Here is a 22,640-nt window from a genome sequence, read left to right as displayed (position 1 = left end):
AATTACAGACGTCTGTTTTTCATTTTCATCTCTTATCAGGTGCTAAAGAAAACTTAAGGGACCACAGTGGTCATCTTGCCTGCCACTATCTGACCATCAAAGAACCAGAAGCTCCAGAGGAAGACTGTGAGATACGTGGGTGACTTTTAACTTTAAAGCTCTATTAGAAATCGAATCGAATAAATAGTTACCAGCAAAGTTACAGATAATAAAATGAAAAATGTACTTTTTTTTGCATGCAAAATAGTCATGGATTTACTGCCTGCATGGAAGCTCACTGCACCTAATGTGTGCTGTGTGCTCATGCTAATTGCTAATGCTACGTACAGAGTGTGTAATAGGATGGGTAAAATGAGGTAGAATATCTGAATAACACTTATAAACGTAATATGTTCAAACATATTTTTCCCTATCAGCCCACCTGCGGGCCGAAAAAATTATATTAATATTCATCTACTATAAAAATATAATAAATCAGGACAATGGATGTTTTTTTCAACTTTTGCTCAAAGTTTAGATCCTAATGTTAATAAAAGTACATCAAAAGTGTATTTTAGCGCAAACTTTAATGTTCAAACATGATTTTTAATCTTTGTGGGGTGAAATATACGCTATTAAAAATCTCCGACACGAACAATTAATTTATGCATGTCATTGTCAATCCAGCCGAAAAAAAACAGGCAAGGATAAAAAATTCTAATTTCTCTTTTAGTTTGTTACAGTTTTTTCAGGCATAGTAATAGATATAATATTTTAGACAGTGGGAATAGATTCTGTGAGGTCTCTAAATGTCCATAGACACCAAGAACATCCATATGAACCTTATTATTATAAGTATTATAAGTAATTCTTCATTTACTTTGGGTATGGCTTTTTAGGCGTTTTTTCCCCTGAAAATATGGTCAGGGTTAAACAGATTAAATATAAGATTTCGATTCAAATGACTTTCCTGGGCACACAAATGATTCTTTAATCATGTAAACAGGATCATTAGAATCAATACTTTATCTTTTATGACAGAAAATCATCTTCAATGTGGCTCATTCACAATTAGAGAAAAAAAAAACATACAGGAATTATACAAAGATAAATTACAGTATAAAAACAGTAAGATTAATTTATGAATAAAAATATAAATTGGTATAAAACCTACATCATACTCAATTAATTAGTGAATGATTGAGTAGATGAATGAATAAAATGCAGGTGGAAAAATGATTGTTTGTTGAGATTGCTTATAGAATCAATCAGTTTTTGTATGTATTGCTCTATGTTAGAGGGACTTTATATCAGTAGCCTACATATGTACATACACATATCAATATTTAGATGATGATAATGATGATTCCATCATTGTGTCCATTCCTCTGTCCATCCATTTATCCCAAAAAGTCCCATTGAAATACAAGATCTTCTAATCAAAATTGAAATAAATAATAACTCCACATAGAAAAGTTCACAGAAAACACACTAAATACAAAAATCTACTTGCACATTCACTACCAGTCAAAAGTTTGGACACACCTTCTTATTTAAATGACATGAGATGGATCACAGATGTCCGACAAGTGCTGAGCATCACTGGGAACTCCTTCAAGACTTTTGGAAAACATTTCAGGTGACTACCTCATGAAGCTCATCGAAAGAATGCAAAGGATGTGCGAAGCAGTAATAAAAGCAAAGGGTGGCTATTTTGAAGAATCTAAAATATAAAACATGCTTTCAGTTATGTCACACTTTTTTAACTACATAATATATGTGTTCATTCATAGTTTTGATGCATTCAGTGAGAATCTACAAAATAAATGGTCATGAAAATAAAGAAAAAACAGGTGTGTCCAAATGTTTGACCGGTAGTGTATGTAGTGTATATAATACAGTAGTACTATTTCATCATTCTGTAATCACACTGAAGTGAAAATTCTGTATTTTCATTGCCTTATGATGTGCAGAACTGACAAACCAAACACTGGATCAAACGTGGGATCTCTACAAGGTTTTTTTTGCAGTTGGATGCAGTCTGAAAACTCACCACTAGATGCCACTAAATATTACACACTACACTTTTAAAATTTCAGTGTTTTTGATGTCACTAATCATGACCTTTCAGCATGTTGAGAGAGACAATCACAAAACATAACAATCATGACAAACTGTGAAGCTGAAACTGAAGCACTGTGGTACTGTTTATCTTTCAAATGTTCATTGTGGTCAGTTTCAGATGCTGCACCTCTTTCATAATTCATAGTTTGAGTTATTGTTTGTTCAGTATTAATTGTCAGCCTTGTAAATCCAAACTGGACTGACTGTACATATCCTGACCAAGGAAAATCAAATTCTCACTTTGTGCAGTAATCTACATCTGACTTTTCTGCCTCCGTCCATAATAATATACATTATATAGACTAAATATCATCTAAAATTAACATTTATTTGCAACATAGTATAGCAAACTATTACATGATCAAAAACAAATTAATTTTAGCAACAAAAAAAAAAAAGAAAAATAAGTTTCAGTTTTGAATGTCTGGGGTCGCCAGAAATTTGTGACGTTAAAATGGGGTCACAAGCTAAAAAATATTGGAGGGTGTAGCTGTAATTACTGGTCCCAGATTCAGTCAGATGTGACTCCGCTGCTCTACTCTGTGGCTCGATACAGAGGCTGGGAAAAAAAACCCAAAACTTTTCCACAGTAATGTGAAACATCATCCGATTTGGAATGAGAGGAGAGGGCTGCAGGATAAAAAAAAACTGTCCCTCAGCTGCTCTCAGCCCATATAAAAATAAGTGTTTGGTGATTGTGGTGTTTTTCCTCCTGTTTCACTGCAGCTTTAAGTAGCGTCTAAAAACCACAACCTACAAACTAACCATTTTTGACTTTGTGGGTTAAATTACAAAATCTTGCTGTAAAAGGAAATATTCTACTGTTTGTGGGGAATCTTAACCCACTGCCCTTTGTTTTTCATATTCTCAGAGTTTCAAGTCACTCAGGCCAGAGAGCGGAACAGAAACAGGAAGTTGGTATCACTGTTTCATTCCAAGAAGAAGTGGGGTTCAGCAGAGGAGCTGGCTCCCATAGAAGAGGAGAGGACGGCATCGCATCAGCTCGCCCTCCCTGCATTCAGACCCAGGAAATTCTCCCGCTGAGGAAAAAAAACACTCACAGAGGACATTGGAACACACACTGCACATGTTATATAAGCTTGTATATTTCATGAAAGTATTATAGTGTGTGTATTGATGCCTGTTTCGTCAGCACCCAAACAGTCTATACATGCGCTACACACACACACACACACACACGCTCTAATATTAAAAAAGGAGTTCCACTAGGTGTTGTCTTTGGTGCTGTTTGTTTGCGTTGCAGTTTCACCCGAATTCTTTGCACTTGCAACTACTTTTGTTTGTGTCAAAGTGAGCAATACATATCTGAACAACTGGACTGTAAGAGTTGAGTTTCATTTTCAATTTCAGTGAGGAGTTACATGACATTATGGTTTGAGTTTTATTCATTTTTGCTTTCTCACTCTGCACATAACAGTTGATTTCGATGTAATTCAGTTTCATAATGTTATTGTTGAAATACTAGGTCAATATAATGAAAATATTCCATGTTATCCTTCTATTTTAATATGAAAATGGCATCATTGTCTAATTATAAAGGCAAGTTTTAACTTTTTCTTGGGTTTTTTTGGGTGGTTTTTGACATTGATGTTTAATCATAATGTCTTTTGGCAGCAAGAGTTTATTTGTGCACCTCAGCTGACAGTTAAATTACAATGGAAGAAATAATACACAGGAGAAGATAGATGTCAGATATTTTACTGAAATAAAATGAAGACAGTGAGTGCTCGGAAGGTTGGAAACATAACAACAGAACAACATAAGTGTTCTTTCACTTGCAGTTTCACACTACATGATAGAGGAACAATAAAGCAACTGTTCCATTAAAGAAACAGTCAAATTATTAGCCAGCGTATGACAAGTTCTGTACAGTCACGTCTGCATCTTTTGTATTAGATTTGACCGTTTTTGACAGATCTCAGTTTGCAGTTTTAACAGTTCATTACATTTATCATTGTGGTTATTCTGGTTTTATTACTCTTGAGTGCTTTAACTTTGACATTGTGTCTTCTGACTTGTTTTGTTGACTTGCTTCAAGGGCTTTTGTATTGTTCTGCAATTTTCACGTCATTGTAACTATGTTTTTATTAATCCAGTGCCATTGCAAAAATTACTCTCTATTCAAACTGCTTGTATACAGCAATATATGATAGAAGCGCATTGAATATTTGCACAGTATTTATATAAGTAAGACATTTTGTGATTAAAGTATATTTTATATCAAACTATAAATTTGCATTCTATACTGTTCATTTTTATCAGGTCTTTTCTGCATTGTACTTTAGAGTTAAACCATAATGATCAAATTCCATCTGATTGACTTGGCTGCTCACACCCCAGTTTCTCCTTACGTGAAGAAGAATAGAGGAACAACTTATGATAATGCTTCCCCCCCCCATACAATAACCCTAGTTTTTTAAGCTGTCTTTGATCTCACTTTAACTACCTGACTTTGTGGGCTACAGATGGAGTAAATATGGGCCCCTCTAACTCTCCATACGGCTTTAGACCCTAATTCCTGATTAGCTGAAAAGGGCAGCACTTGCTTTTGGGTCTTGGATATCAGACGACACAGAGGGGAACACAGCCAAGTGTTTTTGTGCTTCATTTTTGAAGCGGGGATGTTGCGGGGGATAAGAGGGAGTTTCTGTAATAGATACTTATCTTACTGCCCTCAAGCCCCTCAAACAAAGTCTCCCTCTGAAGAGATTATAACCCAGGGAGGGCACATTAACTCTAATCCCATGCTTTGAGGCCTCACACCCCCATACCACCCTCTGTCCCACTTATTTCGACCCTTCTGTTGTTGGGGGGCTACCTTGTATCTAGTACATGTATGAGTAGGGCCTGTAGCTACACACAGGGTTGATTTGAGTATGTGTGTATGTATGTGCGCATGTATGAGTGTGTTTGTGTGAGTCAGGGGGGTGGAGTGGCTGTTTCAATAGCACGCTGACTCTAATGAAAAGCATTGAGGGGTGCATACTGCTGTGTAACTGATTCCTCTCTCTGAAGAGATTAGGCACTACATTGTTGGTTCGGTTGCTCATTTCCATGAGAGCACAGCCTCCCACCAGTGGCTGCTTGGCTTTGTTATTTTGAGTTGGAAACACAGAGCCCAATGTCCCTGGCTTCCTTGTTACCATTGTTTCACAAATAGGCCAAAATGTAGATGTCACGTCACAGATGCCCAATAACCTCATTAGCTGCTCTATGTGACGCTATAGAGAGAAAATAATAGATGTATGAGCTTAAGTGTGTTCAAGTGCAAGAGTTTATGCATAAAATTTAGCTAATATACTCCTAAAACTAAATATGAAGCAAATTACTTAAATGCACTATTGCCTATGAAGGTGGAATTAAATATATTTTTTTAGCTCTTTTCATGAAATTATTGTGACAATGTGATTTATTCTTGATAAATAAAGTGTGACTGGGAATTAATATGTTACTACTGTACCTGGAAAAAGGTGATAAAAAAGGAATTATTCCAATTTTTTAGGCAAGAGTGCACATGTACTTCTATTGCAAATATTATATCTTCATGAGACCCAGGAAAATGAAAGTTTTGGCTTTTTTACATTAAACAATTACCTTGTTTGGAATCTGCATAATGCAACAGTTTTTTTCAGATACATTTTTGAAATTTTTTTTTTTTTTTTTTTACTGGAATGTCCTTTGCAATGGACAGCATTTTTTAAGTAGAACGGTGAAAATTTGGTCCCTTCAGAGGACAAAAATGCATTGCTGGGTCTTAGGAAGATATTACACAGGGAAAAGCAAAATCTTATTCGTATAAAAGCAAACGATTTTTCACTAAACTTTTGTCTTTGTCAGAAAAACCCAAAGGAGCAGGAAAAAGCAGCATATCTGCCTCTTTATACTTAACACATAGTTTGAGGTGGAGAACCAGAGCACTAACAAGCTGCATCAACAGTCACACCAGGGAGCTGCTGTGACTGGGCTTCAGCAAACTGGGCCACAGCTCCGGCTGAAGGGTCCTGGGGGTCCCGCTTCCAGCAGGGCCCGACACAAGGAGACACCAGCAGCAGGACCAGCTGTCACACCGGCCATCACAGCCTAACCAACGCCGCCTGTCACTCACCCACGGAGGGCCGTCAATCAGGCTGCACACAGGAGGGAGCTGGGAGGCGGGACATTGCCCGGCCCTAAACAAAGACATACTTACATTTGCAAGCGGTTTCAGCGCCACTACTATTTAGAAAGAATGATAGAGTGGTCCTGATAAGAGTCATGATAAAGGACAAAGAGTGGAAGGGGGTCTGGGCAGAGGGGGTCAGATTGTTAAGAGGTGGGAGAGCTTGATAACATTCACAATTTGCTTACATCTCTCCATTTGTGTTGGTGCCCCAGGAAAATCCCATTAGGGAGAAAATGGAGTTGTGGATGGAGACCTTTATATGTTGTTGGTAAATGATTCTGTTTTTTTTTTTTACATGTAAATTTCTGCTTCAGAGTCATTTTATTTTGGATGAATACATACAAATTCCAAACATGCAGAAGTTTATTTGGATTCATTGTATTTTTTTTTTGCCCTTTTAGAGCTTTAGAATGTATAGAATAAATATCCGAATAAGTTTCCACCTCTACGTCCCAGTTGTTAAATGCTTCTGTCAGCCTTCTCAGTAAAAATAAACTAACAAGGTACAAGGTGTTGAAGACTTTTGTTGTCTTGTTCACACGTACGTATGAGCCGTTCTAATTACATGCTTAGTTCTTTGTTAGTTCACAGGTAGGTGATGGCCTGTAATTGAGGTCACACCTAAACCTATTGTCCTGACCTGCTTATTAGCACCACACAATGCTGTTCTGTAGGCTATTAAATTAAAAAAACAGGACCATATATCAGTCTTTTTTGTCCATTCTGATGTGAGATGTTGGTGAGATTTGCAAACACTGTCTCAAAACCGAGGAACAGATCTGCTGTTATCTAAGATGTAGATCATTTTAACCCCCTTTGCTGTTTTGCATTTTATCTCATCAGGATTTGGGGACAATCGTCTTCCATTTGGTCACTTTTCTGTAAACAACTGACATCCTAAAAGCAAACAACGCAAACTCGATCTGTCAGAGCAGGACCAACACCTGCATTGTGGCGGAGCTGCCAAAAGAGGAAGAGAATGAAAAGAAGTTCTGCAAGAAAGACAAAGGCTGCTGCCCCGAGCTGTTTGTGTTGTGAGATGTAGACTTCTGATGCCATAAGCCTTCTTCTCTTTGCACTTTACTCAGCCCATTGTTACTGTTGTACAAATTTGCTTTAGGCTCTGTGGACCCCACCCAAATGAATTCCACATTCTCTATACCTATTCCACTTTTGCAACAAAAATCCATGTCATCTGTTCATTCTTACTTCACTTACTTGGCCACTGGCAACAAATTATATATTTTACCAGCGCCGTTTTTGTCAGATAGGATGTTTTTGTCAGTGTATTTACAAGAAAGTTGTTGCAAATTATGTATTTCAAAGCTTTTTAAAGACAAAAATATTTGGGATGTGAATGTCACTGTATGGTAACTAAAAATAAAGCACAAAAATATTCTTTGGTCATACTCTTATTCACATCCAGGACATAAAATCAATCTTTAAGTTACACAAAAGTTGCAAATATCCTTGTCATCCGTTCTTTCTTGTTTCAATTGTTAGGTCACTGGCAACAAATTGTGCAAATTGTGCATTGTGCTATTGCCGTCTTTGTCAGACAGGATGTTTATGTCAGTATATTTACAAGAAAGTTGTTGCAAAGTAGTTGCTCGATTGCTTTTTAAGGACAAAAATATTTGGAATTTGAATGTCACTGTGTGGTAACTAAACATAAAGCACAAAAAATATTTGTCATTCATAGTCTTTTGCAAGAAACCTGTCACAAATTATTCGTTTAATATATTTTTAGAGTTATGAATTTCGGGATGTGAATGATACTTTAGGGCAACTAAATATAAAACTCCAAAAATATTCTTTGGTCATTCTCTTTTTCACATCCAGGACATGAAATCAATCTTTAAGTAAAACAAAAATTGCAAATATCCTTGTTATCTGTTCTTTCTTGTTTCAGTTGTTAGGCCACTAGCAACAAATTGTGCATTATGCTATCGCTGTCTTTGTTGGACAGAATGTTTATGTCAATATATTTACAAGAAAGTTGTTGCAAATGATGTGCTTTATAGTTTTTTGAAGACAAAAATATTTGGATTGTGAATGTCACTGTATGGTAACTAAAAATAAAGCACAAAAAATACAGGGTGACCCAAAAAAACGGGAATTTTTGAAGTGCGTGTTGGCAGACATGAGCAAGTGGCAGCACTGCGAGACAGTGACCTTGAGCAAGTAAACACACCCCCATTTTAGTAACCATTGATCAGTGGAACGGGCAACAGCGTGCGTTAGCCATAAAAATGTTTCATAAAAACGGTGATAGTTTGACAGCTGCGCAGCTGGGCTATCTCAAGAGTAAAGTGTACACGACTTGACCAAGAACTCTGGAGTTAAAACAGAGAATTCAGGATGAAATTCACAGTATCTCAGCTGAGATGCTGCAGTGGTCAATGAGGAATCTCAACAGCAGATTTCAAGAATGCATTCGTACAGGAGGACGCCATCTACAGGAAGTAATTTTTTTTAAAATGAAAATTCCATCATTGTTTCTTAAATGGCATGTTTTAAGGTTTCAGTTACTATGAATAAAATATTTTTCTTCCATCACTCTTGGTTTTATTGGATTGTTAAAAAGTTCCCGTTTTTTTGTGTCACCCTGTATTTGTCATTCATTCTCTTTGCAAGAAAGCTGTCACAAATTATACTTTTATATATTTTTAAAGCTAAAAGTTAAAAATAAAGCACAAATATTCTTTGTTCATACTCTTATGCACATCCAGTATATAAATTCCATCTTTAAGTATCACAAAAAGTTGCATATAAATCACTTTGGGTTGTTTTTTTATGTTACAAGTAAAGAATTTAAGTTAAATTTGTAACTTTGGAAACACTTTCTGTGCTTTGAGAATAATTTAAGACAACTATACAACATAAAAAGTCATGTTTGTGTGCTATCAGTAGACATTGTCATCATACTTCCAGTGCTTTCTTATTTAACTGTTTCCACTTTAGCACCAACAACACTACAACACTTAAAACTGTTAATATAATAATAAAATGTATGCAAGATAAGAGAGGTATGGTGCTTTGAAGAGACACACTGAGCTTACTGGGGCTCTTTTGAAGGGCATGAAGTATGTGTGTGTGTGTGTGTGTGTGTGTGTGGGGGGGGGGGGGGGCAGTGAAATAAGAAGTGTAATCTTCTCCTCTTATCTCTAACAACCCCCACCAACCACATACACACATTAGCATCTGTTATCTCACAATTATCATATACATTAGTCAACACCTGTTTCACTTAACCTCATTTAATTAGGGCCATTGAAACGCTGCGTTTTACTCCAAACAATGCCATCCTACATGTAAAGGGTAGTTTGTTATGGTTCAGCCAACAAATTAACAAATAAAAAAGCTGAGTGATATATATTATTATTATTATTATTATTATTATTATTGCATCTATTTACTGCACCTGAATGTGCGTCCTTCCTGCAAGATTTGTTTCTTTCTCTATGTATCAGCATGATTCACTGCTTTTGGAATTGTTAATTTAATTCACAGAAGCAGAGGTCTAAGGGGAATAAGTGTCAGAAGCTACAGTGGAGACTGACGGGATGTTGTAAACTGAATTCAGGTCATTTTCTAATCCACCGCCGATTAGTGCCAGACAGGAGAGGTGCTAAATTTGTCATAAAAATTACATTAAACCGGTGTTAACTTGCTTGTAAAGACGAAATGAAAGGTAAAGCAAGACCAGGTAAACATGATGAAAATGCAAACCCTTCTTTTACTGCTGGATTTAAATGCAAAGCTTTATGGTGTTGCATATAGAAATTAAACATATGAGAAACAATGATATCAATAGAATGCATGACATGAATTTTGAGCTTGAATGCAAAAATATGCGCATTTGTTTCATGGAAATGCGCATTCATTTTATGACCCTTTATTCACCTATGCACAGAAAAGTATAAACTTGAATTGAAACTTAAACTCTTTGCAGAAGTCACTGTTTTGTGATAAGTCGCGCACATTCAGCCTCTCCACGCAAACGCTAAAAGGAACAGCGGAGAGCGTCTTTGATGGGATTTGTATCCAGTGAAAGCTGTAGGTCTTTTGAACGTAGCTGTCAGTCAATACTAGTCCGACCTCCTCCCTCCTCCTCCTCCCCCCCGCACACACATGCTGTGGCAGCTGGGTGTATATAAAGAGATCCAGGAGGTGGGATTGCCACTCAAACCCGAATAGCTGGGACGCAGGAAACATGCCCGCATCGCAGTCAGGATTTGGAAACTTTTTCTTGGAGAGGAACATCAGCATGCCGACAGGATACCAGATCCCGGTGTTGGGATGCCCACCGGGTGTGCAGCAGCAACAGGCTCAACATCTGGCAGCGATGGCAGCTGGAGTTCCCCTCGCTTACTCAGGACTACAGGGATATAACTTCATCCCCTATCCACATCACAGACCCATCAGCCACATGGTGAGTAGAGTTTATGGGACTTAAATATTCAAACAATAACTATCATAAAAGTGAGATTTTCTTGGATTATGCAACAAAAATTGAATCTAAAGCATTCCGTAAAAGACGCGTAGCCAAATCTGTGCGTAATTGCGCACGGGCAGATGCGTCCTCCGCTCTCTCTAACGTACTTTCTCTTTATTTCAGAACACCAGTTTTGACCTGAAAGCCGCCTCTCCTTACCATCACGCCCTCCTAGCCCGTGGGGGACCTTTCTACTCGCCGTACCGCCCAGGAGCAGCCGAGGACCCCGGCAGGGTCGCCAAGGTGGCCACCCGAGAGAGCACCGGGGCGCTGAAGGCCTGGCTCAACGAGCATCTGAAGAACCCGTATCCGACCAAGGGAGAGAAAATCATGCTGGCTATCATCACCAAAATGAGCCTCACTCAAGTCTCCACCTGGTTCGCCAACGCGAGGCGACGCTTGAAGAAGGAGAACAGAGTGAGCTGGGCGTCTAAAGGGAAATCAGATGAGGAGGATGAGGAGCAGGAGGGTGAGAGCGATGAGGATGACAAATGTATTTTGGATGAGCAGGATGAGGCAGGGCATCAGGGTGAGCGTCCGGAACACTGTGCGCAGGCGGAGAGCGCACTGGACACCTCAACACCTGTGGATGCGCGTCTGGAGATGCCGCAGGAGCCAAAAGGAGAGCACGAGGACAGGGATCTTGACCTTGTGAAGAAAGTTGAAAAGAAAGACTCGGACCACACACCAGCTTTGGAAAGTAAAGAAAACACTGTCAGTCAAAAACCCAAAATCTGGTCTTTGGCAGAAACCGCCACCTCAGAAACTGTGAAGAAACCCCTGGACAATACTTTCCACCCCACGGGCTCCCAGGTCGGAAAACTGTGGGCTGAGTGGGCTTCGAGAAACGGACTATTTGTCCCGTCATGTTATACCACTCATGAAATCCTGTGAGTGGGTATTTAAGACACGACAGACACTATCCACATCTTTTGCACTTTAACCTTTCAAACCTCAGGGAGTTGAGTCATTCATTCCTGACGTTTGCAGTGAAATGAAAATCTGTTTGAGACCAAAGACTTAACGTGATGTTTAATTGTAAATAAATGTAGATGTATTTTTCCATCACCACCCTGTAAATTATGTTTCATTTGTCTAAACATGAAGAACTATTTTTTCTTAAATAAAACCAGTATCTAGCAGTACTTCACGTCTGTCATTGGATTAAATGGATGCACAATCCACCTACATCTAAGTCAGGGGTGTCAAACTCATTTTAGTTCAGGGGCCACATTCAGCTAAATTTGATCTGAAGTGGGCCGGACCAGAACCAAAATAATAACATAATAATATATAATGTTAACATCATAATGTTAACTGTGATTTACAGAGAAAAAAGTAAAAATTACTTTATGAAAATGTTTAAATCTACACACTATCCTTTCAAACAATGTGAATAACATGACAAAACTGAAAAAAAAATTAATTTTAACACTATAATGCTTTAGTTTATCGTTTCCATTTTTATTTTTATTCAGATTTTTTGCGAAATTATACTTTGTTTTAGTGTAAATACATGAAAACCTTTAAATTTACAAAAAGAAAAATTTGGAGTTGTGAGTATTTGCAGGTTATTATGAGATTGAAATGGTCTGAATGTGGAACCTGAACTAAAATGATTGTTAATATTTTAGTGTAATTTTTGCATTTCACAAATTCATCCCAGGGGCAGGACTGGACCCATTCGCGGGCCAGATTTAGCCCCCGGGCCGCATGTTTGACATCTGTGATCTAAGTAATACATACAAGCATGCGTATTTTATCTTCCTATGTGCTTTAAAGTTATAATACATTAACATATCATACTTAAAGTCCTTTGATTTTTCTGCAAAAAAAAAAGGACATTTCCAGGATTAAAGGTGAGTTCAAAGGAAGTATTAGGCTTGTTTTGCATATGAAACCAACTCTGACAAATCATCCCAAACAGGTTTTTAGTTCTGTTTGTTAATCTATGCCATTAAATTAAATAACAACCCTTATATTAAAATAAATGTACAAAAACTTTTCTTTAAAAGCTGTTAGCATGCATGTTTTGAACCACTTTCTGCAGTGGTTTGATCCTCTGTCCTTGGGCCATAGGTATGTTAAGGTGTTTGCATTGTTTAGGGCTTGAAAGAGGGATTCTTCATTACATCAATCACACAGGTTTCCATGTAAATTCAAAGAGCCCTATCTGCATTAATCCAGAGATAATGAGAAAACCCCTGGAAGCAAAAGGCATGTAATGCAGTTGCCTCGTCTTTTTTGCTTCAGCTCTCCATGCAAATCCCTTCAAACAGGAACACACAGAGGGCAGATTAGTTCATATCACAGCCTCTTCTCTACCATCAAATACATGGATACAATCATCTGTCAACTTAGATGAAAATATAAAGTTCAAGACCATTTCATTTTGATGTGGTACCTACATGCCCTTTTTATACATATTTACAGTTTTCCCTCTTAGATCACATCACTTACAAGTAGAGCATTTACACAACTTCATGTGAACTTTTAATACTCTAGCACCCCCTTGAGGAAGACGAGTGTAACTGCAGCATCACTAGAAAACATGACCAACAGCAGGAAAAAAATTAGTGTCACAACATTTTATACACATACATTCAACCTGAACTTTTAAATTACATGCAGCACATTCAATGACTGTACATATTTTTACCCCATGCGTTTGTACATCAATACATGCAAAAACAAATTACTGTACATAAACAAATAATTTAATAAGAGTTAAATGGTATTATTTCCCGTCACAGTCGTACACAATGTTCTAGTCTATATCTACAGATTTTCAGCACATTGTTCGTTGTAATGTCGACTTAAAGCAAATATTTACACACCTTTTGCTACTAGTGAAAGTCATGCAAACGTCAGATAATATTATAACAGTGGAATGCAGACATTAGCAGTCACATTTGTACTCAGAAAATGTCTGTGTTTGCGATTCCTGCCGAGAGAGAACTTCTTTTTTTCCATCTTCCTGTGCCACGTAGTTTCCGTTATCAGTGAAAGCGATGTCTGAGGGAATTTCTAAGCCCGACTCGTCATCATTTTCTTCGGGTGTTCCTCTTGATTCTTCTTGCGAAGGTAACAGGTCCTGAGACATGGACTCGTCTTCAACTTGGACAACTGGTTGTGGGAGCAGCATTCCACCTTCTTTCTTTTGTTTTGGTTTTTCCTCCCAACCCGACTCGCAGATCTAAAGCAGTAAAACATTGATTAAACACATTAGACGTGAATACTCCTTTTGGAGCTGCAGAAAAGTTAATCCATTTCTATAAAATGCTTTTCTCCTGGTTCAGTTTTTGGATAAAAGTACCATTGCTAGTTAAACATAATGGTGAAGACCATCAGTGAAGAAATAGAGAGAAATGAGCATATTTACTTGGACATTTAGTGCAACACATGAGGTCATACAAAGTTTTAAGTAAGCAAAGCTTAAATGTTACCATGCAATACAAGAAATCTGAACAACTGTCAATAATTATAAATAAAACCTTTCTCCATTAATGGTTTTGTAAACAGTCCAAATTCTGACAGAATAATATTATGAAGTACTTAATCTAAACATGAAGAAAAATAAATAAGTTCCATTTACCTTTAAGTTTCCTGATTTACCTAAAACAAGGGAAGAAAAGACAGAGAAAATAAGCACCGTACGTGGATGAAATTTAAATTTAATTTAATAATGTCCTGTATGATAGGATTTACCTTTCCTGTAACGCCAAATAAAGACGCCACATACAAGTATGAATACAACCACCAGAACACTGACCCAAGCTACTACATGAGAACGCCAGGGGCTCTGCAAGACAAGGAGAAAAGAGAGATCATCATCATCATCATCATCATCATATTCTATTTATTTAAACCCTTGGAAACATAATGGTGCTGACGTAAATAAAATCAAATAAATAAAATAAAATACAGATAGAATATGAAATTGCAATAATAACCATACATGTTAATACAGTTGTGCAGTGGTAAAATAAGGTAAAAAAAAATAAAAAAAAAATTAGAAATAGCTGTAATAGTAAAAACTAACAACAGACTTAATGTCAATGAAATTAAACCATGAGAATGCCTCAGTGGTACTAATCAGGATATTATTGTTTATTTTATAACCTTTAACCACTTCATATTTTGAATATTACCACTCACAACCAAAGCAAAGATTTAGATCAGGGGTCTCAAACTCACAGCCTGGGGGCCAATTGAGGATGATATTTTGTGGCCCCTACTTGACATCAAAGTTTAGTGTTAGTGGGGCCTGCACGTAGTTCTCAAACGCACCTTTTTGCTGTCTTGCCACACTTTTATTTTCCGCTTTTGTTATCACTTATGGGCTACCATATATAGTCTTGTGATAGCTTATTGGCATATTTAAGAACGCAAACAAAGAGAATGAAGCAGCAGTTGAAGCTAGCTATGTGGTGAGTGGGATGATTTCTAGGGTCAGTGTTGTGCCAAGGTACGTATCCCTGCTGAGAATTGGTCCTGGTCGCAGGAGCATAATTTTGACTTTTTATTTATAATTCTGATTTACCATGGGGATTTTTTTTTAAGTCGTGGAAACGGGCTTCCATACATAAGAAGCTCATAATTATGACATAAAAAGTCATAATATGAGATAAGAAAGTCAGAATTATGAGATCAAAAAGTCATAATTATGACATTAAAAGCTGAAATCATGCTCCAATGGCCAGGGGAAACAATTCTGAGAGGGGATACCTACCTTGGCACAACACTGGAAAGCCATTCAAAGAAGGTGAGTTCATCAAAAAATGCATGTTACTAGCTGCAAGTAAAGTAAAGAAACCCTTTTTTTGTGGAATACTTAATGCGGCTCAGCCTGACCCAGGTAAGTTAAGTTTGGCTACTTCAGACTGCAGCCAAATGTCCCCCAAATCTGATTTTTTGCCACTATTTGACCTGTATCTAACCTGTTAAAGACAGTATGAACGGCACAAATCTGATTTTTTTCAAATCCGTCCCAGGCCACTTTCATATGTGACCCTAAATCCGATGCATATCTGATATTTCGCAATGTGACGTCAGTCTGAACAAGCTAGGTCGCATTTATCCGACCTTTATGTCATTGAAATGCCAGTACAGCTCGACTGCAACACACTTGCGAACAGATATACTGTAGGTCGCCGTGAGAGTGTTACGGAGAGGCGGTCACAGATATTCTTCTTGTCATTCGAAAATTATGAATGAAGTCTGTATCAGTGAAGCCGCTAACATCACTATCCCACCACTCCTGACTCCGCATCCGAATACTCCGCTGTACAGACGTAGCAGCCATTGCACCACAAAAGGCCAGAGCAAAAAACATGGCTTCTCCTCTTTTTCAAGCTTCTACTTAAAATTGTTTGACTGTAATGGTGCTGACTTCGGTGGTAGAGAAACTTTATCAGTGCCACACACGCGCTGATATGAGATGCCTCCATATTTACTTCCGTAAACAGTGCATGCTGCATGGTCACGTATTACGTCAGAACCTCTTTTGCGCAGGCAGGTCACTTCAGTGTCGCATTCAGTTCATACTCAAAACCAATAGAACTCGCATTTAATTTGTAATATGAAAGAGCACTAAAAAATTGGATTTCACAAAAAATTCAAATTGTGCATTAAGACATGCTGTCTGAACGTAGCCTTTGAGACCCCTGGCATCTCCAATAATAAGGAGTGATGACATTTGTTGAATAGTGGTGTGTTATTATTTAATATAGAAAAACATAGAGTTCCTCTCTGTAACAGGAATTAGTCTCAGTGAGAGAACACACACATTTGTTTTGTATCAGAGGAAACACTGTGGGATGTACAGGGCAGGCAACAGCTCAATAGCTACAATAAAACCATAAAAGACAGAGGACTTTACACATACAGTACAGTCTGTAGGTGAAAACCGTCAATTCCACTAAAACCACAAGCCAAATCAGATTTGTTTTCAGCGATGAGCTGTACATTTAGGTTTCGTTTTGAGTAATGTGCCATCAAACCACATCTCCAGATGAACAGCAGTCACACTTCTTAGTTCATCTGCCTACACACAACTTACCACAGACAATGTCAGACATGTGAGTCCCAGCTTTTTGAATTTGGTCTCCACTCTTACATCTGCAAAAAAAAAAAAAAAAATTCACAGCATTACAGAAGGATTCTTGTTTTTACGTGTGATTGTATGTGTGAAAATAACATGATCGCTTGTCCTCAAATGTAAAAAAGGTTCCCAAACTGCCATAGCTTGGTTAATTTAGTGATGTATGTGATTATATTTCTAGGTTAGGTCGCATAATTTAGGGTTTTAAATAGAAATCAACCTCAAAGACCTGCTGATCTAAAATGTTTAATAACTTTTGAGCTAATAATCTTATCAATATATGTAAATAATTCAGGTAAAAATGTCGTTTCTCAGCTTTGCAGCACCTTTTTGTACATTTAGAGGATCTGTTGTAAACATGGAAACTTCACCTTTAAGTACAACATTTATTTAGCCCAAAACCCATGTATTTTTTCTATTCTGGAATTACTTTCACTATGCAAGAAGCACTTTATAAACTGGCACATTAGCCTCTGGTCTTTAGAGAACCACATGCTGCTATCTTCATGTAAAAATGTGACTTGAGTGACTCATTGTGTATTATTTTGCTTTGTAATATCTGCATTTCTTGTTCTTTTATCACCTGCAAGTGACTATGAAAGTAATTAGCTGCCTGCTAACTTTAGTGCATTTAAGCTTATATTTCATACTTGTGTCCATTAATGTACATTGTCCCTTTCAAATAAACACATATAATAACAGTCTGATGTCAGTGGTGTGGATGCTTGTTTTTATGTTCATTAAATATGTTTTGCTGAAAAATTGCTTATTCTTCAGTTTTCTACAGTTGATATAATTACCTTTCAATTAACCCAGAGTTTCTATGAACATCTACGTGATCAGTAAATAAAATATGGGAAATACCTGGTTTTCAATGAAAAATGCAATGGTTAAGGTAATAAATGGTGTTAAATCACTTGGGAAAGTTTTTAGAGAAATATTAATTTGGAAGTCAACACAAAAATAGATCCGTGTCTTTAAGAATTAAAGGAAAAAAAGTGGATGAAGCTCTGTTGGAGAATCTATTCGACTACATATACTGACTGAAAACAGTTTCTTTGTTCTGATAAGAGCTGCTGATGATCAGAAAAGTCCATAGAATAAGAATAAATGTGTAGCCTTTAAGGACTCATCAAACAATTCTGTAACATTTTGGACCTGGTATGGAAGTATCTGTATTTTTCCCCTTGATATTCAGTCGTTTCTTTTGTCTTGCTATTTTAATGAAAACCCTTAATAGAAGACTCAGACATGAGAGTTAACAAAGACACAGGTGTTTCAGTTACTTACTCAGTCATTTCTTGCAGTCACTGTTCCATGAAGTCTCATTGGAAAATGTCCCATCAGGGCATCTTGACACGTTGTGTCACGTGAATGATCACCTAAAAGCAAGCATGAAAATATAACATGATTTAAAAACCACATTAGCTTACAGTGCTGCATTAATATCTAGTGTACATTAGTGTGACTTCATCTATACAGCCTGGCCAAAAAAATTCCCAGCTCTCATACACTGTTGGTGTAAAACATTTTTACCTCTCATGATAATTTTGCGACAGTGTGATTTGTTGTTGATAGATAAGTGTGACTGGGACTCTGTATGGAATTCAGTGCACCTGGTCAAAGGTGATTACTGATGAAAATAAATAGGAATAAAAGAGGAATTTGTCTGAAAACACAATTATTCCAACTTTCCACACAACAGTGTATTTTGTTGGACCATATCTAGTCACCATGGCGTTGCTTTGATGCACTCATGCAGTGTCACAACATTTTGGGATATACTGTACCTGAACCTAGACCTGACCAACTGAATCAACCCCAGATCCTAACACTGCCCCAACATACTTGTACTCTAGGTACAAGGCAGGATGGGTAATCTCTTCATCTGCCCCTTTCCTCACTCTGTAACAGGGCCAACTGAACTAAGCAGAACACTTGACCTTTAACCCTTGAAACCAGTCCCATCTTTATGCTGTTTACAAAATGATGGTTGTATAAAAAATGAGAAGCTACTCACTGCATCAGTTACTCTGAATAATACTAATCACTGCAGTATTTAATCTAATAGAAGGCTCCACACTTGAGTCCAGGTGGGGACTTAAGGCCAGGCTGTGTGTTGTATGTGTTTTACCTTGATGGCAGCCCCCTCTCCTGGTCCACCACACTTTGTGTGGTACACAGGTTATGCAGCTTTCACTGGAGCAGTGGAACCCCCAGCTGACACTGGCACTCGGTTCGTTCCTTCTTACTTTTAGCACAGCCCGCTGAAATTTTTCTCTATAGGAAAATACATAAGTAGTTATTTATGCACCTCAAACAAACAGTAGTTGGAGTAATGTTTTATTATTGCCTATTATTATTATAGTAGTAGTGGTAGTAGTAGTAGTGGTAGTGGTAGTAGTAGTAGTAGTAGTAGCAGTAGTAGTAGTAGTAGGTGTAGTAGTATTAGTAGTAGTGGTAGTAGTAGTATGTCGTAGTAGTAGTTCGTAGTAGTAGTTAGTAGTGGTGTCGTATAAAGTGTAGTGAGTAGTCGAGTTAGTCGTAGTGGTGTAGTAGTCGTAGTAGTAGTGGTTAGTAGTAGTCGTGGGTAGTATTAGTAGGTAGTAGGAGTTAGGATGTAGTAGTAGTAGTAGTAGTAGTGGTGTAGTAGTAGTAGTAGTAGTAGTAGTAGTAGTAGTGGTGTAGTAGTAGTAGTAGGTAGTAGTAGAGTAGTAGTAGTAGTAGTAGGGGTGTAGTAGTAGTAGTAGTAGTAGTGTAGTAGTAGTAGTAGTAGTAGTGGTAGCAGTAGTAGTAGTAGTAGCAGTAGTAGCGTAGTGTGTGTAGTAGTAGTAGTAGTAGTGGTAGTAGTAGTAGTAGTAGTGGTAGTGGTAATTGTAGTAGTAGTAGTAGTAGTGGTAGTAGTAGTAGTAGTAGTAGTAGTAGTAGTAGTAGTGGTGTAGTAGTAGTGTAGTGGTAGTAGTAGTAGTGATAGTAGTGTAGTAGTAGTAGTAGTAGTATGTAGTAGAGTAGTAGTAGTAGTAGGTGTAGTAGTAGTATAGTGGTGTAGTAGTAGTAGTAGTGTAGTAGTAGTAGTAGTAGTAGTAGGGTATAGTGGTAGTAGTAGTGTGTAGTAGTAGTAGTAGTAGTATAGTTAGTAGTAGTAGTAGTAGTAGTAGTAGTAGTAGTGTAGTAGGTAGTAGAGTATAGTGGTGTAGTAGTAGTAGTAGGTAGTAGTAGTAGTAGTAGTAGTGGTAGTAGTAGTAGTAGTAGTGATAGTAGTAGTAGTGTCTTACTTGGGTCACAGTATGGATGTTTTTCACACTCCTGTTGTTCGGTGTATGTATCGTGTATCGACCCTCTTCACACTCTCTGCATTCAGGTTTCTGACAGGAGCCCAGTGTTGTCATTTTTGTCCTGAAACACAGAATCTGGTCACAAAGGGAAAATACAGTTCTCTGCACAAACCACTTTTATGTGTCATATTGATGTGAGAGCTGTGACATGAGTAGGAAAAGATAAGTGAAAGTACAGTTTCAGTGTATGAGCAGCTGTATTATCCTGTCATTAGGACAGCCTGTGTGTGTGTGTGTGTGTTGTGTATGTGTGTGTGTTTACCTGGAGGACACATCTTGCAGCATTCGCCTTTGACTTCATATTGTGTTGTGGGGTCACAGACGGGCTGGGCAGGAGCCCCCACTGCAGACACAAGCATGAGGACACATGAGGAGAACACTGTGAATAAACACTTTGTTTTTTTTTGTGATAATGAGGTGGATTTTTACTGAAACATGGTTCAGCTGCCTCACTTCCTCTTGAGGGCGTAACGGAAAGTACCAAACATTCAACAACTGTTAGTCCGAAACCAGACGACACCCAGGCACACATTTAGTCCCTTAAATCCACTTTATTCACCTTATTTTTACCTTATAATCACTGAATTTTGCTTTAGTGCTATATTCTATTACACGAAGCCATGCGTCATTCACTAAACTGCTGCTGTGATAGGAAACTGAAAGTGAAAGTACAGAATATACACTAACGTCGCAATACTACAGACTATTTCTAAATGAGATCAGAATACAGAAATGTAAATAAAGACAAACAACACACATAATGACACCAACTAGACGAATAAATACCTATTACAGAGGTGGAAACAGGCACAGTTAATGATCACTACGGTTAATATATCCTCTTAATCGGAGCCTATAACTAACATATAAATCAGATTACTCACCGTCAAAGCCAATAATAGGAGGTTAATCCACCAGCAGATGCATGTTGGTGAAGTTTGTTTTGTCCGTGAAGACGACCAGACTACGCCTGATGGCTCGTGCGCCTTTCTGCTATAAAACGGTGGGCGGAGCTGAAACTAGAGGAGCAGGGGCATTTCCCATGAGAGGTTTCAGATGACCATTTCCTGTCACTGCTCTGAGTATTTTATTTTATTTATTTATTTATTTATTTTTACTTCCCCGTATATTCAGTCATATGCACTGTACCCTAATAAATAATAAATAAATAAATAAATACAAAATTTAAATAATAAATAAACCTTACCCTGATAAATTGTTTCATGAATCCAAAACATGTGGTGCCAAAGAAAATCTCTAATAAGCTACAGTTTAGGGAATAGTTTGTTCACAGTTTAGTCCTTTTGGTTTATTGTCAGTTCCCAGACTATAATCAGATTCATGACATTAACCACAGTGGACAGTACATTTAACACCGAAATAATGTGTTTTTTAAAGCAGTGATATATTCTCATTGTGGATAGAGCTTTATTTATTTATTTTTATTTTATTATAATTTTTTAAATTGATTTATTTCGAATATGGATATGATACAATCCTGATACTACTATTTGACTTGTTTGCACAACATAATATAGAAATGAAAATTCAAGGAAGCATAAAATAATGATACACGCACAAAGAAAAAGAAAAAAGAAAGTCATGTTCAAAAAGGTAGTAGAGGAAGCATAGCTTATTAGCTCTCACCCCTTTGTCTAAACTAACAATATATACATATATATGTCAGGGTAGAGACTGCGATCTGGTAGGATCGCCGATTCACCATAGAGACTCCGATCGTAGTCTCTACAGGTAGAAACTCCGATCAGAGTCTCTACTGGTAGAAACTCCAATCCGAACCCTAACCACTAACCCCTAACCCCTAACCCTACCCTAACCCTAATCCTACTGCTGGCAGGATTGGAGTTTCTACCGGTGGAGGACTACGATCGGAGTATCTACTGGTAGAATCGCCGATCCTACCAGATCGCAGTCTTTACCCTTACATATACATACATACATAATTTATGGATGGCTTATGCTTCAAAAAATAAAGTTATTACATGTTGAACTGTTGATGCAGGAATCCACTAAAATGAACAGCTGGGTATTCTGCTCAAAAAGAAAATACTGAGGAAATCCAGTTGGATATGTTTTATGTCAAAATTACACAAGGTTATTAACAATTCATGCATGAAAGGGTTAATCCATTTCGTTTTAACTGACCCTATGAGGAAATAATGATAGAAGTATTGAGCATTATTCAGCTCATAGTGTCAGTTATTGACACTTTTGTCTGTTATGGTCTAACACACGACTGTGGAGGGATTCCCCTCAAAGTTAATGTGAAGGAGTTTTCAATAAAACAGGTTTCACCACGTAAATGAATATTGTACTGTGTGTGAGGCTCCTCCTTCACATATGGGTGAGGTTGGAAATCCCAAACAATTTAAAAACTTGTTCTTTCTTTCTTTCTTT

General features: G+C 37.5%; 2 protein-coding genes and 1 long non-coding RNA gene across 4 annotated transcripts in view; 2 read left to right on the top strand and 1 right to left on the bottom strand.

The window, feature by feature from the left end:
- Nucleotides 1-4,351, top strand: part of LOC115423224 (ankyrin repeat domain-containing protein SOWAHA) — a 32,452-nt gene extending 28,101 nt beyond the window's left edge. For both annotated transcript variants that reach the window (XM_030140003.1, XM_030140000.1), the window contains exons 12-13: nt 40-135; nt 2,975-4,351. In XM_030140003.1, the coding sequence (XP_029995863.1) occupies nt 40-135; nt 2,975-3,147 (269 nt within the window). In that variant the 3' untranslated portion in view covers nt 3,148-4,351. The remainder of the gene's footprint in view (nt 1-39; nt 136-2,974) is intronic.
- Nucleotides 4,352-10,460: 6,109 nt separating this feature from the next.
- On the top strand, nt 10,461-11,929 carry irx7 (iroquois homeobox 7). Its single transcript, XM_030139893.1, has 2 exons — nt 10,461-10,721; nt 10,908-11,929. Exons 1-2 carry the CDS (start codon nt 10,503-10,505, stop codon nt 11,676-11,678), a joined length of 990 nt encoding a protein of 329 aa, XP_029995753.1. The 5' UTR covers nt 10,461-10,502; the 3' UTR covers nt 11,679-11,929.
- A 1,437-nt stretch (nt 11,930-13,366) lies between these two features.
- LOC115423172 (uncharacterized) lies at nt 13,367-14,586 on the bottom strand. The gene is made up of 3 exons (XR_003935922.1): nt 14,493-14,586; nt 14,380-14,399; nt 13,367-13,980 (listed from the first exon to the last, which is right to left on the bottom strand). It is a non-coding gene; the product is annotated as an uncharacterized LOC115423172 (long non-coding RNA).
- Nucleotides 14,587-22,640: the final 8,054 nt, after the last annotated feature.

This window comes from Sphaeramia orbicularis, chromosome 7 (genome assembly GCF_902148855.1).
Source record: "Sphaeramia orbicularis chromosome 7, fSphaOr1.1, whole genome shotgun sequence".
In the NCBI taxonomy this organism is placed as follows: Eukaryota; Metazoa; Chordata; class Actinopteri; order Kurtiformes; family Apogonidae; genus Sphaeramia; species Sphaeramia orbicularis.
Note: the sequence above shows the minus strand (reverse complement) of the source record. Positions and strands in the feature narration are given on the sequence as shown.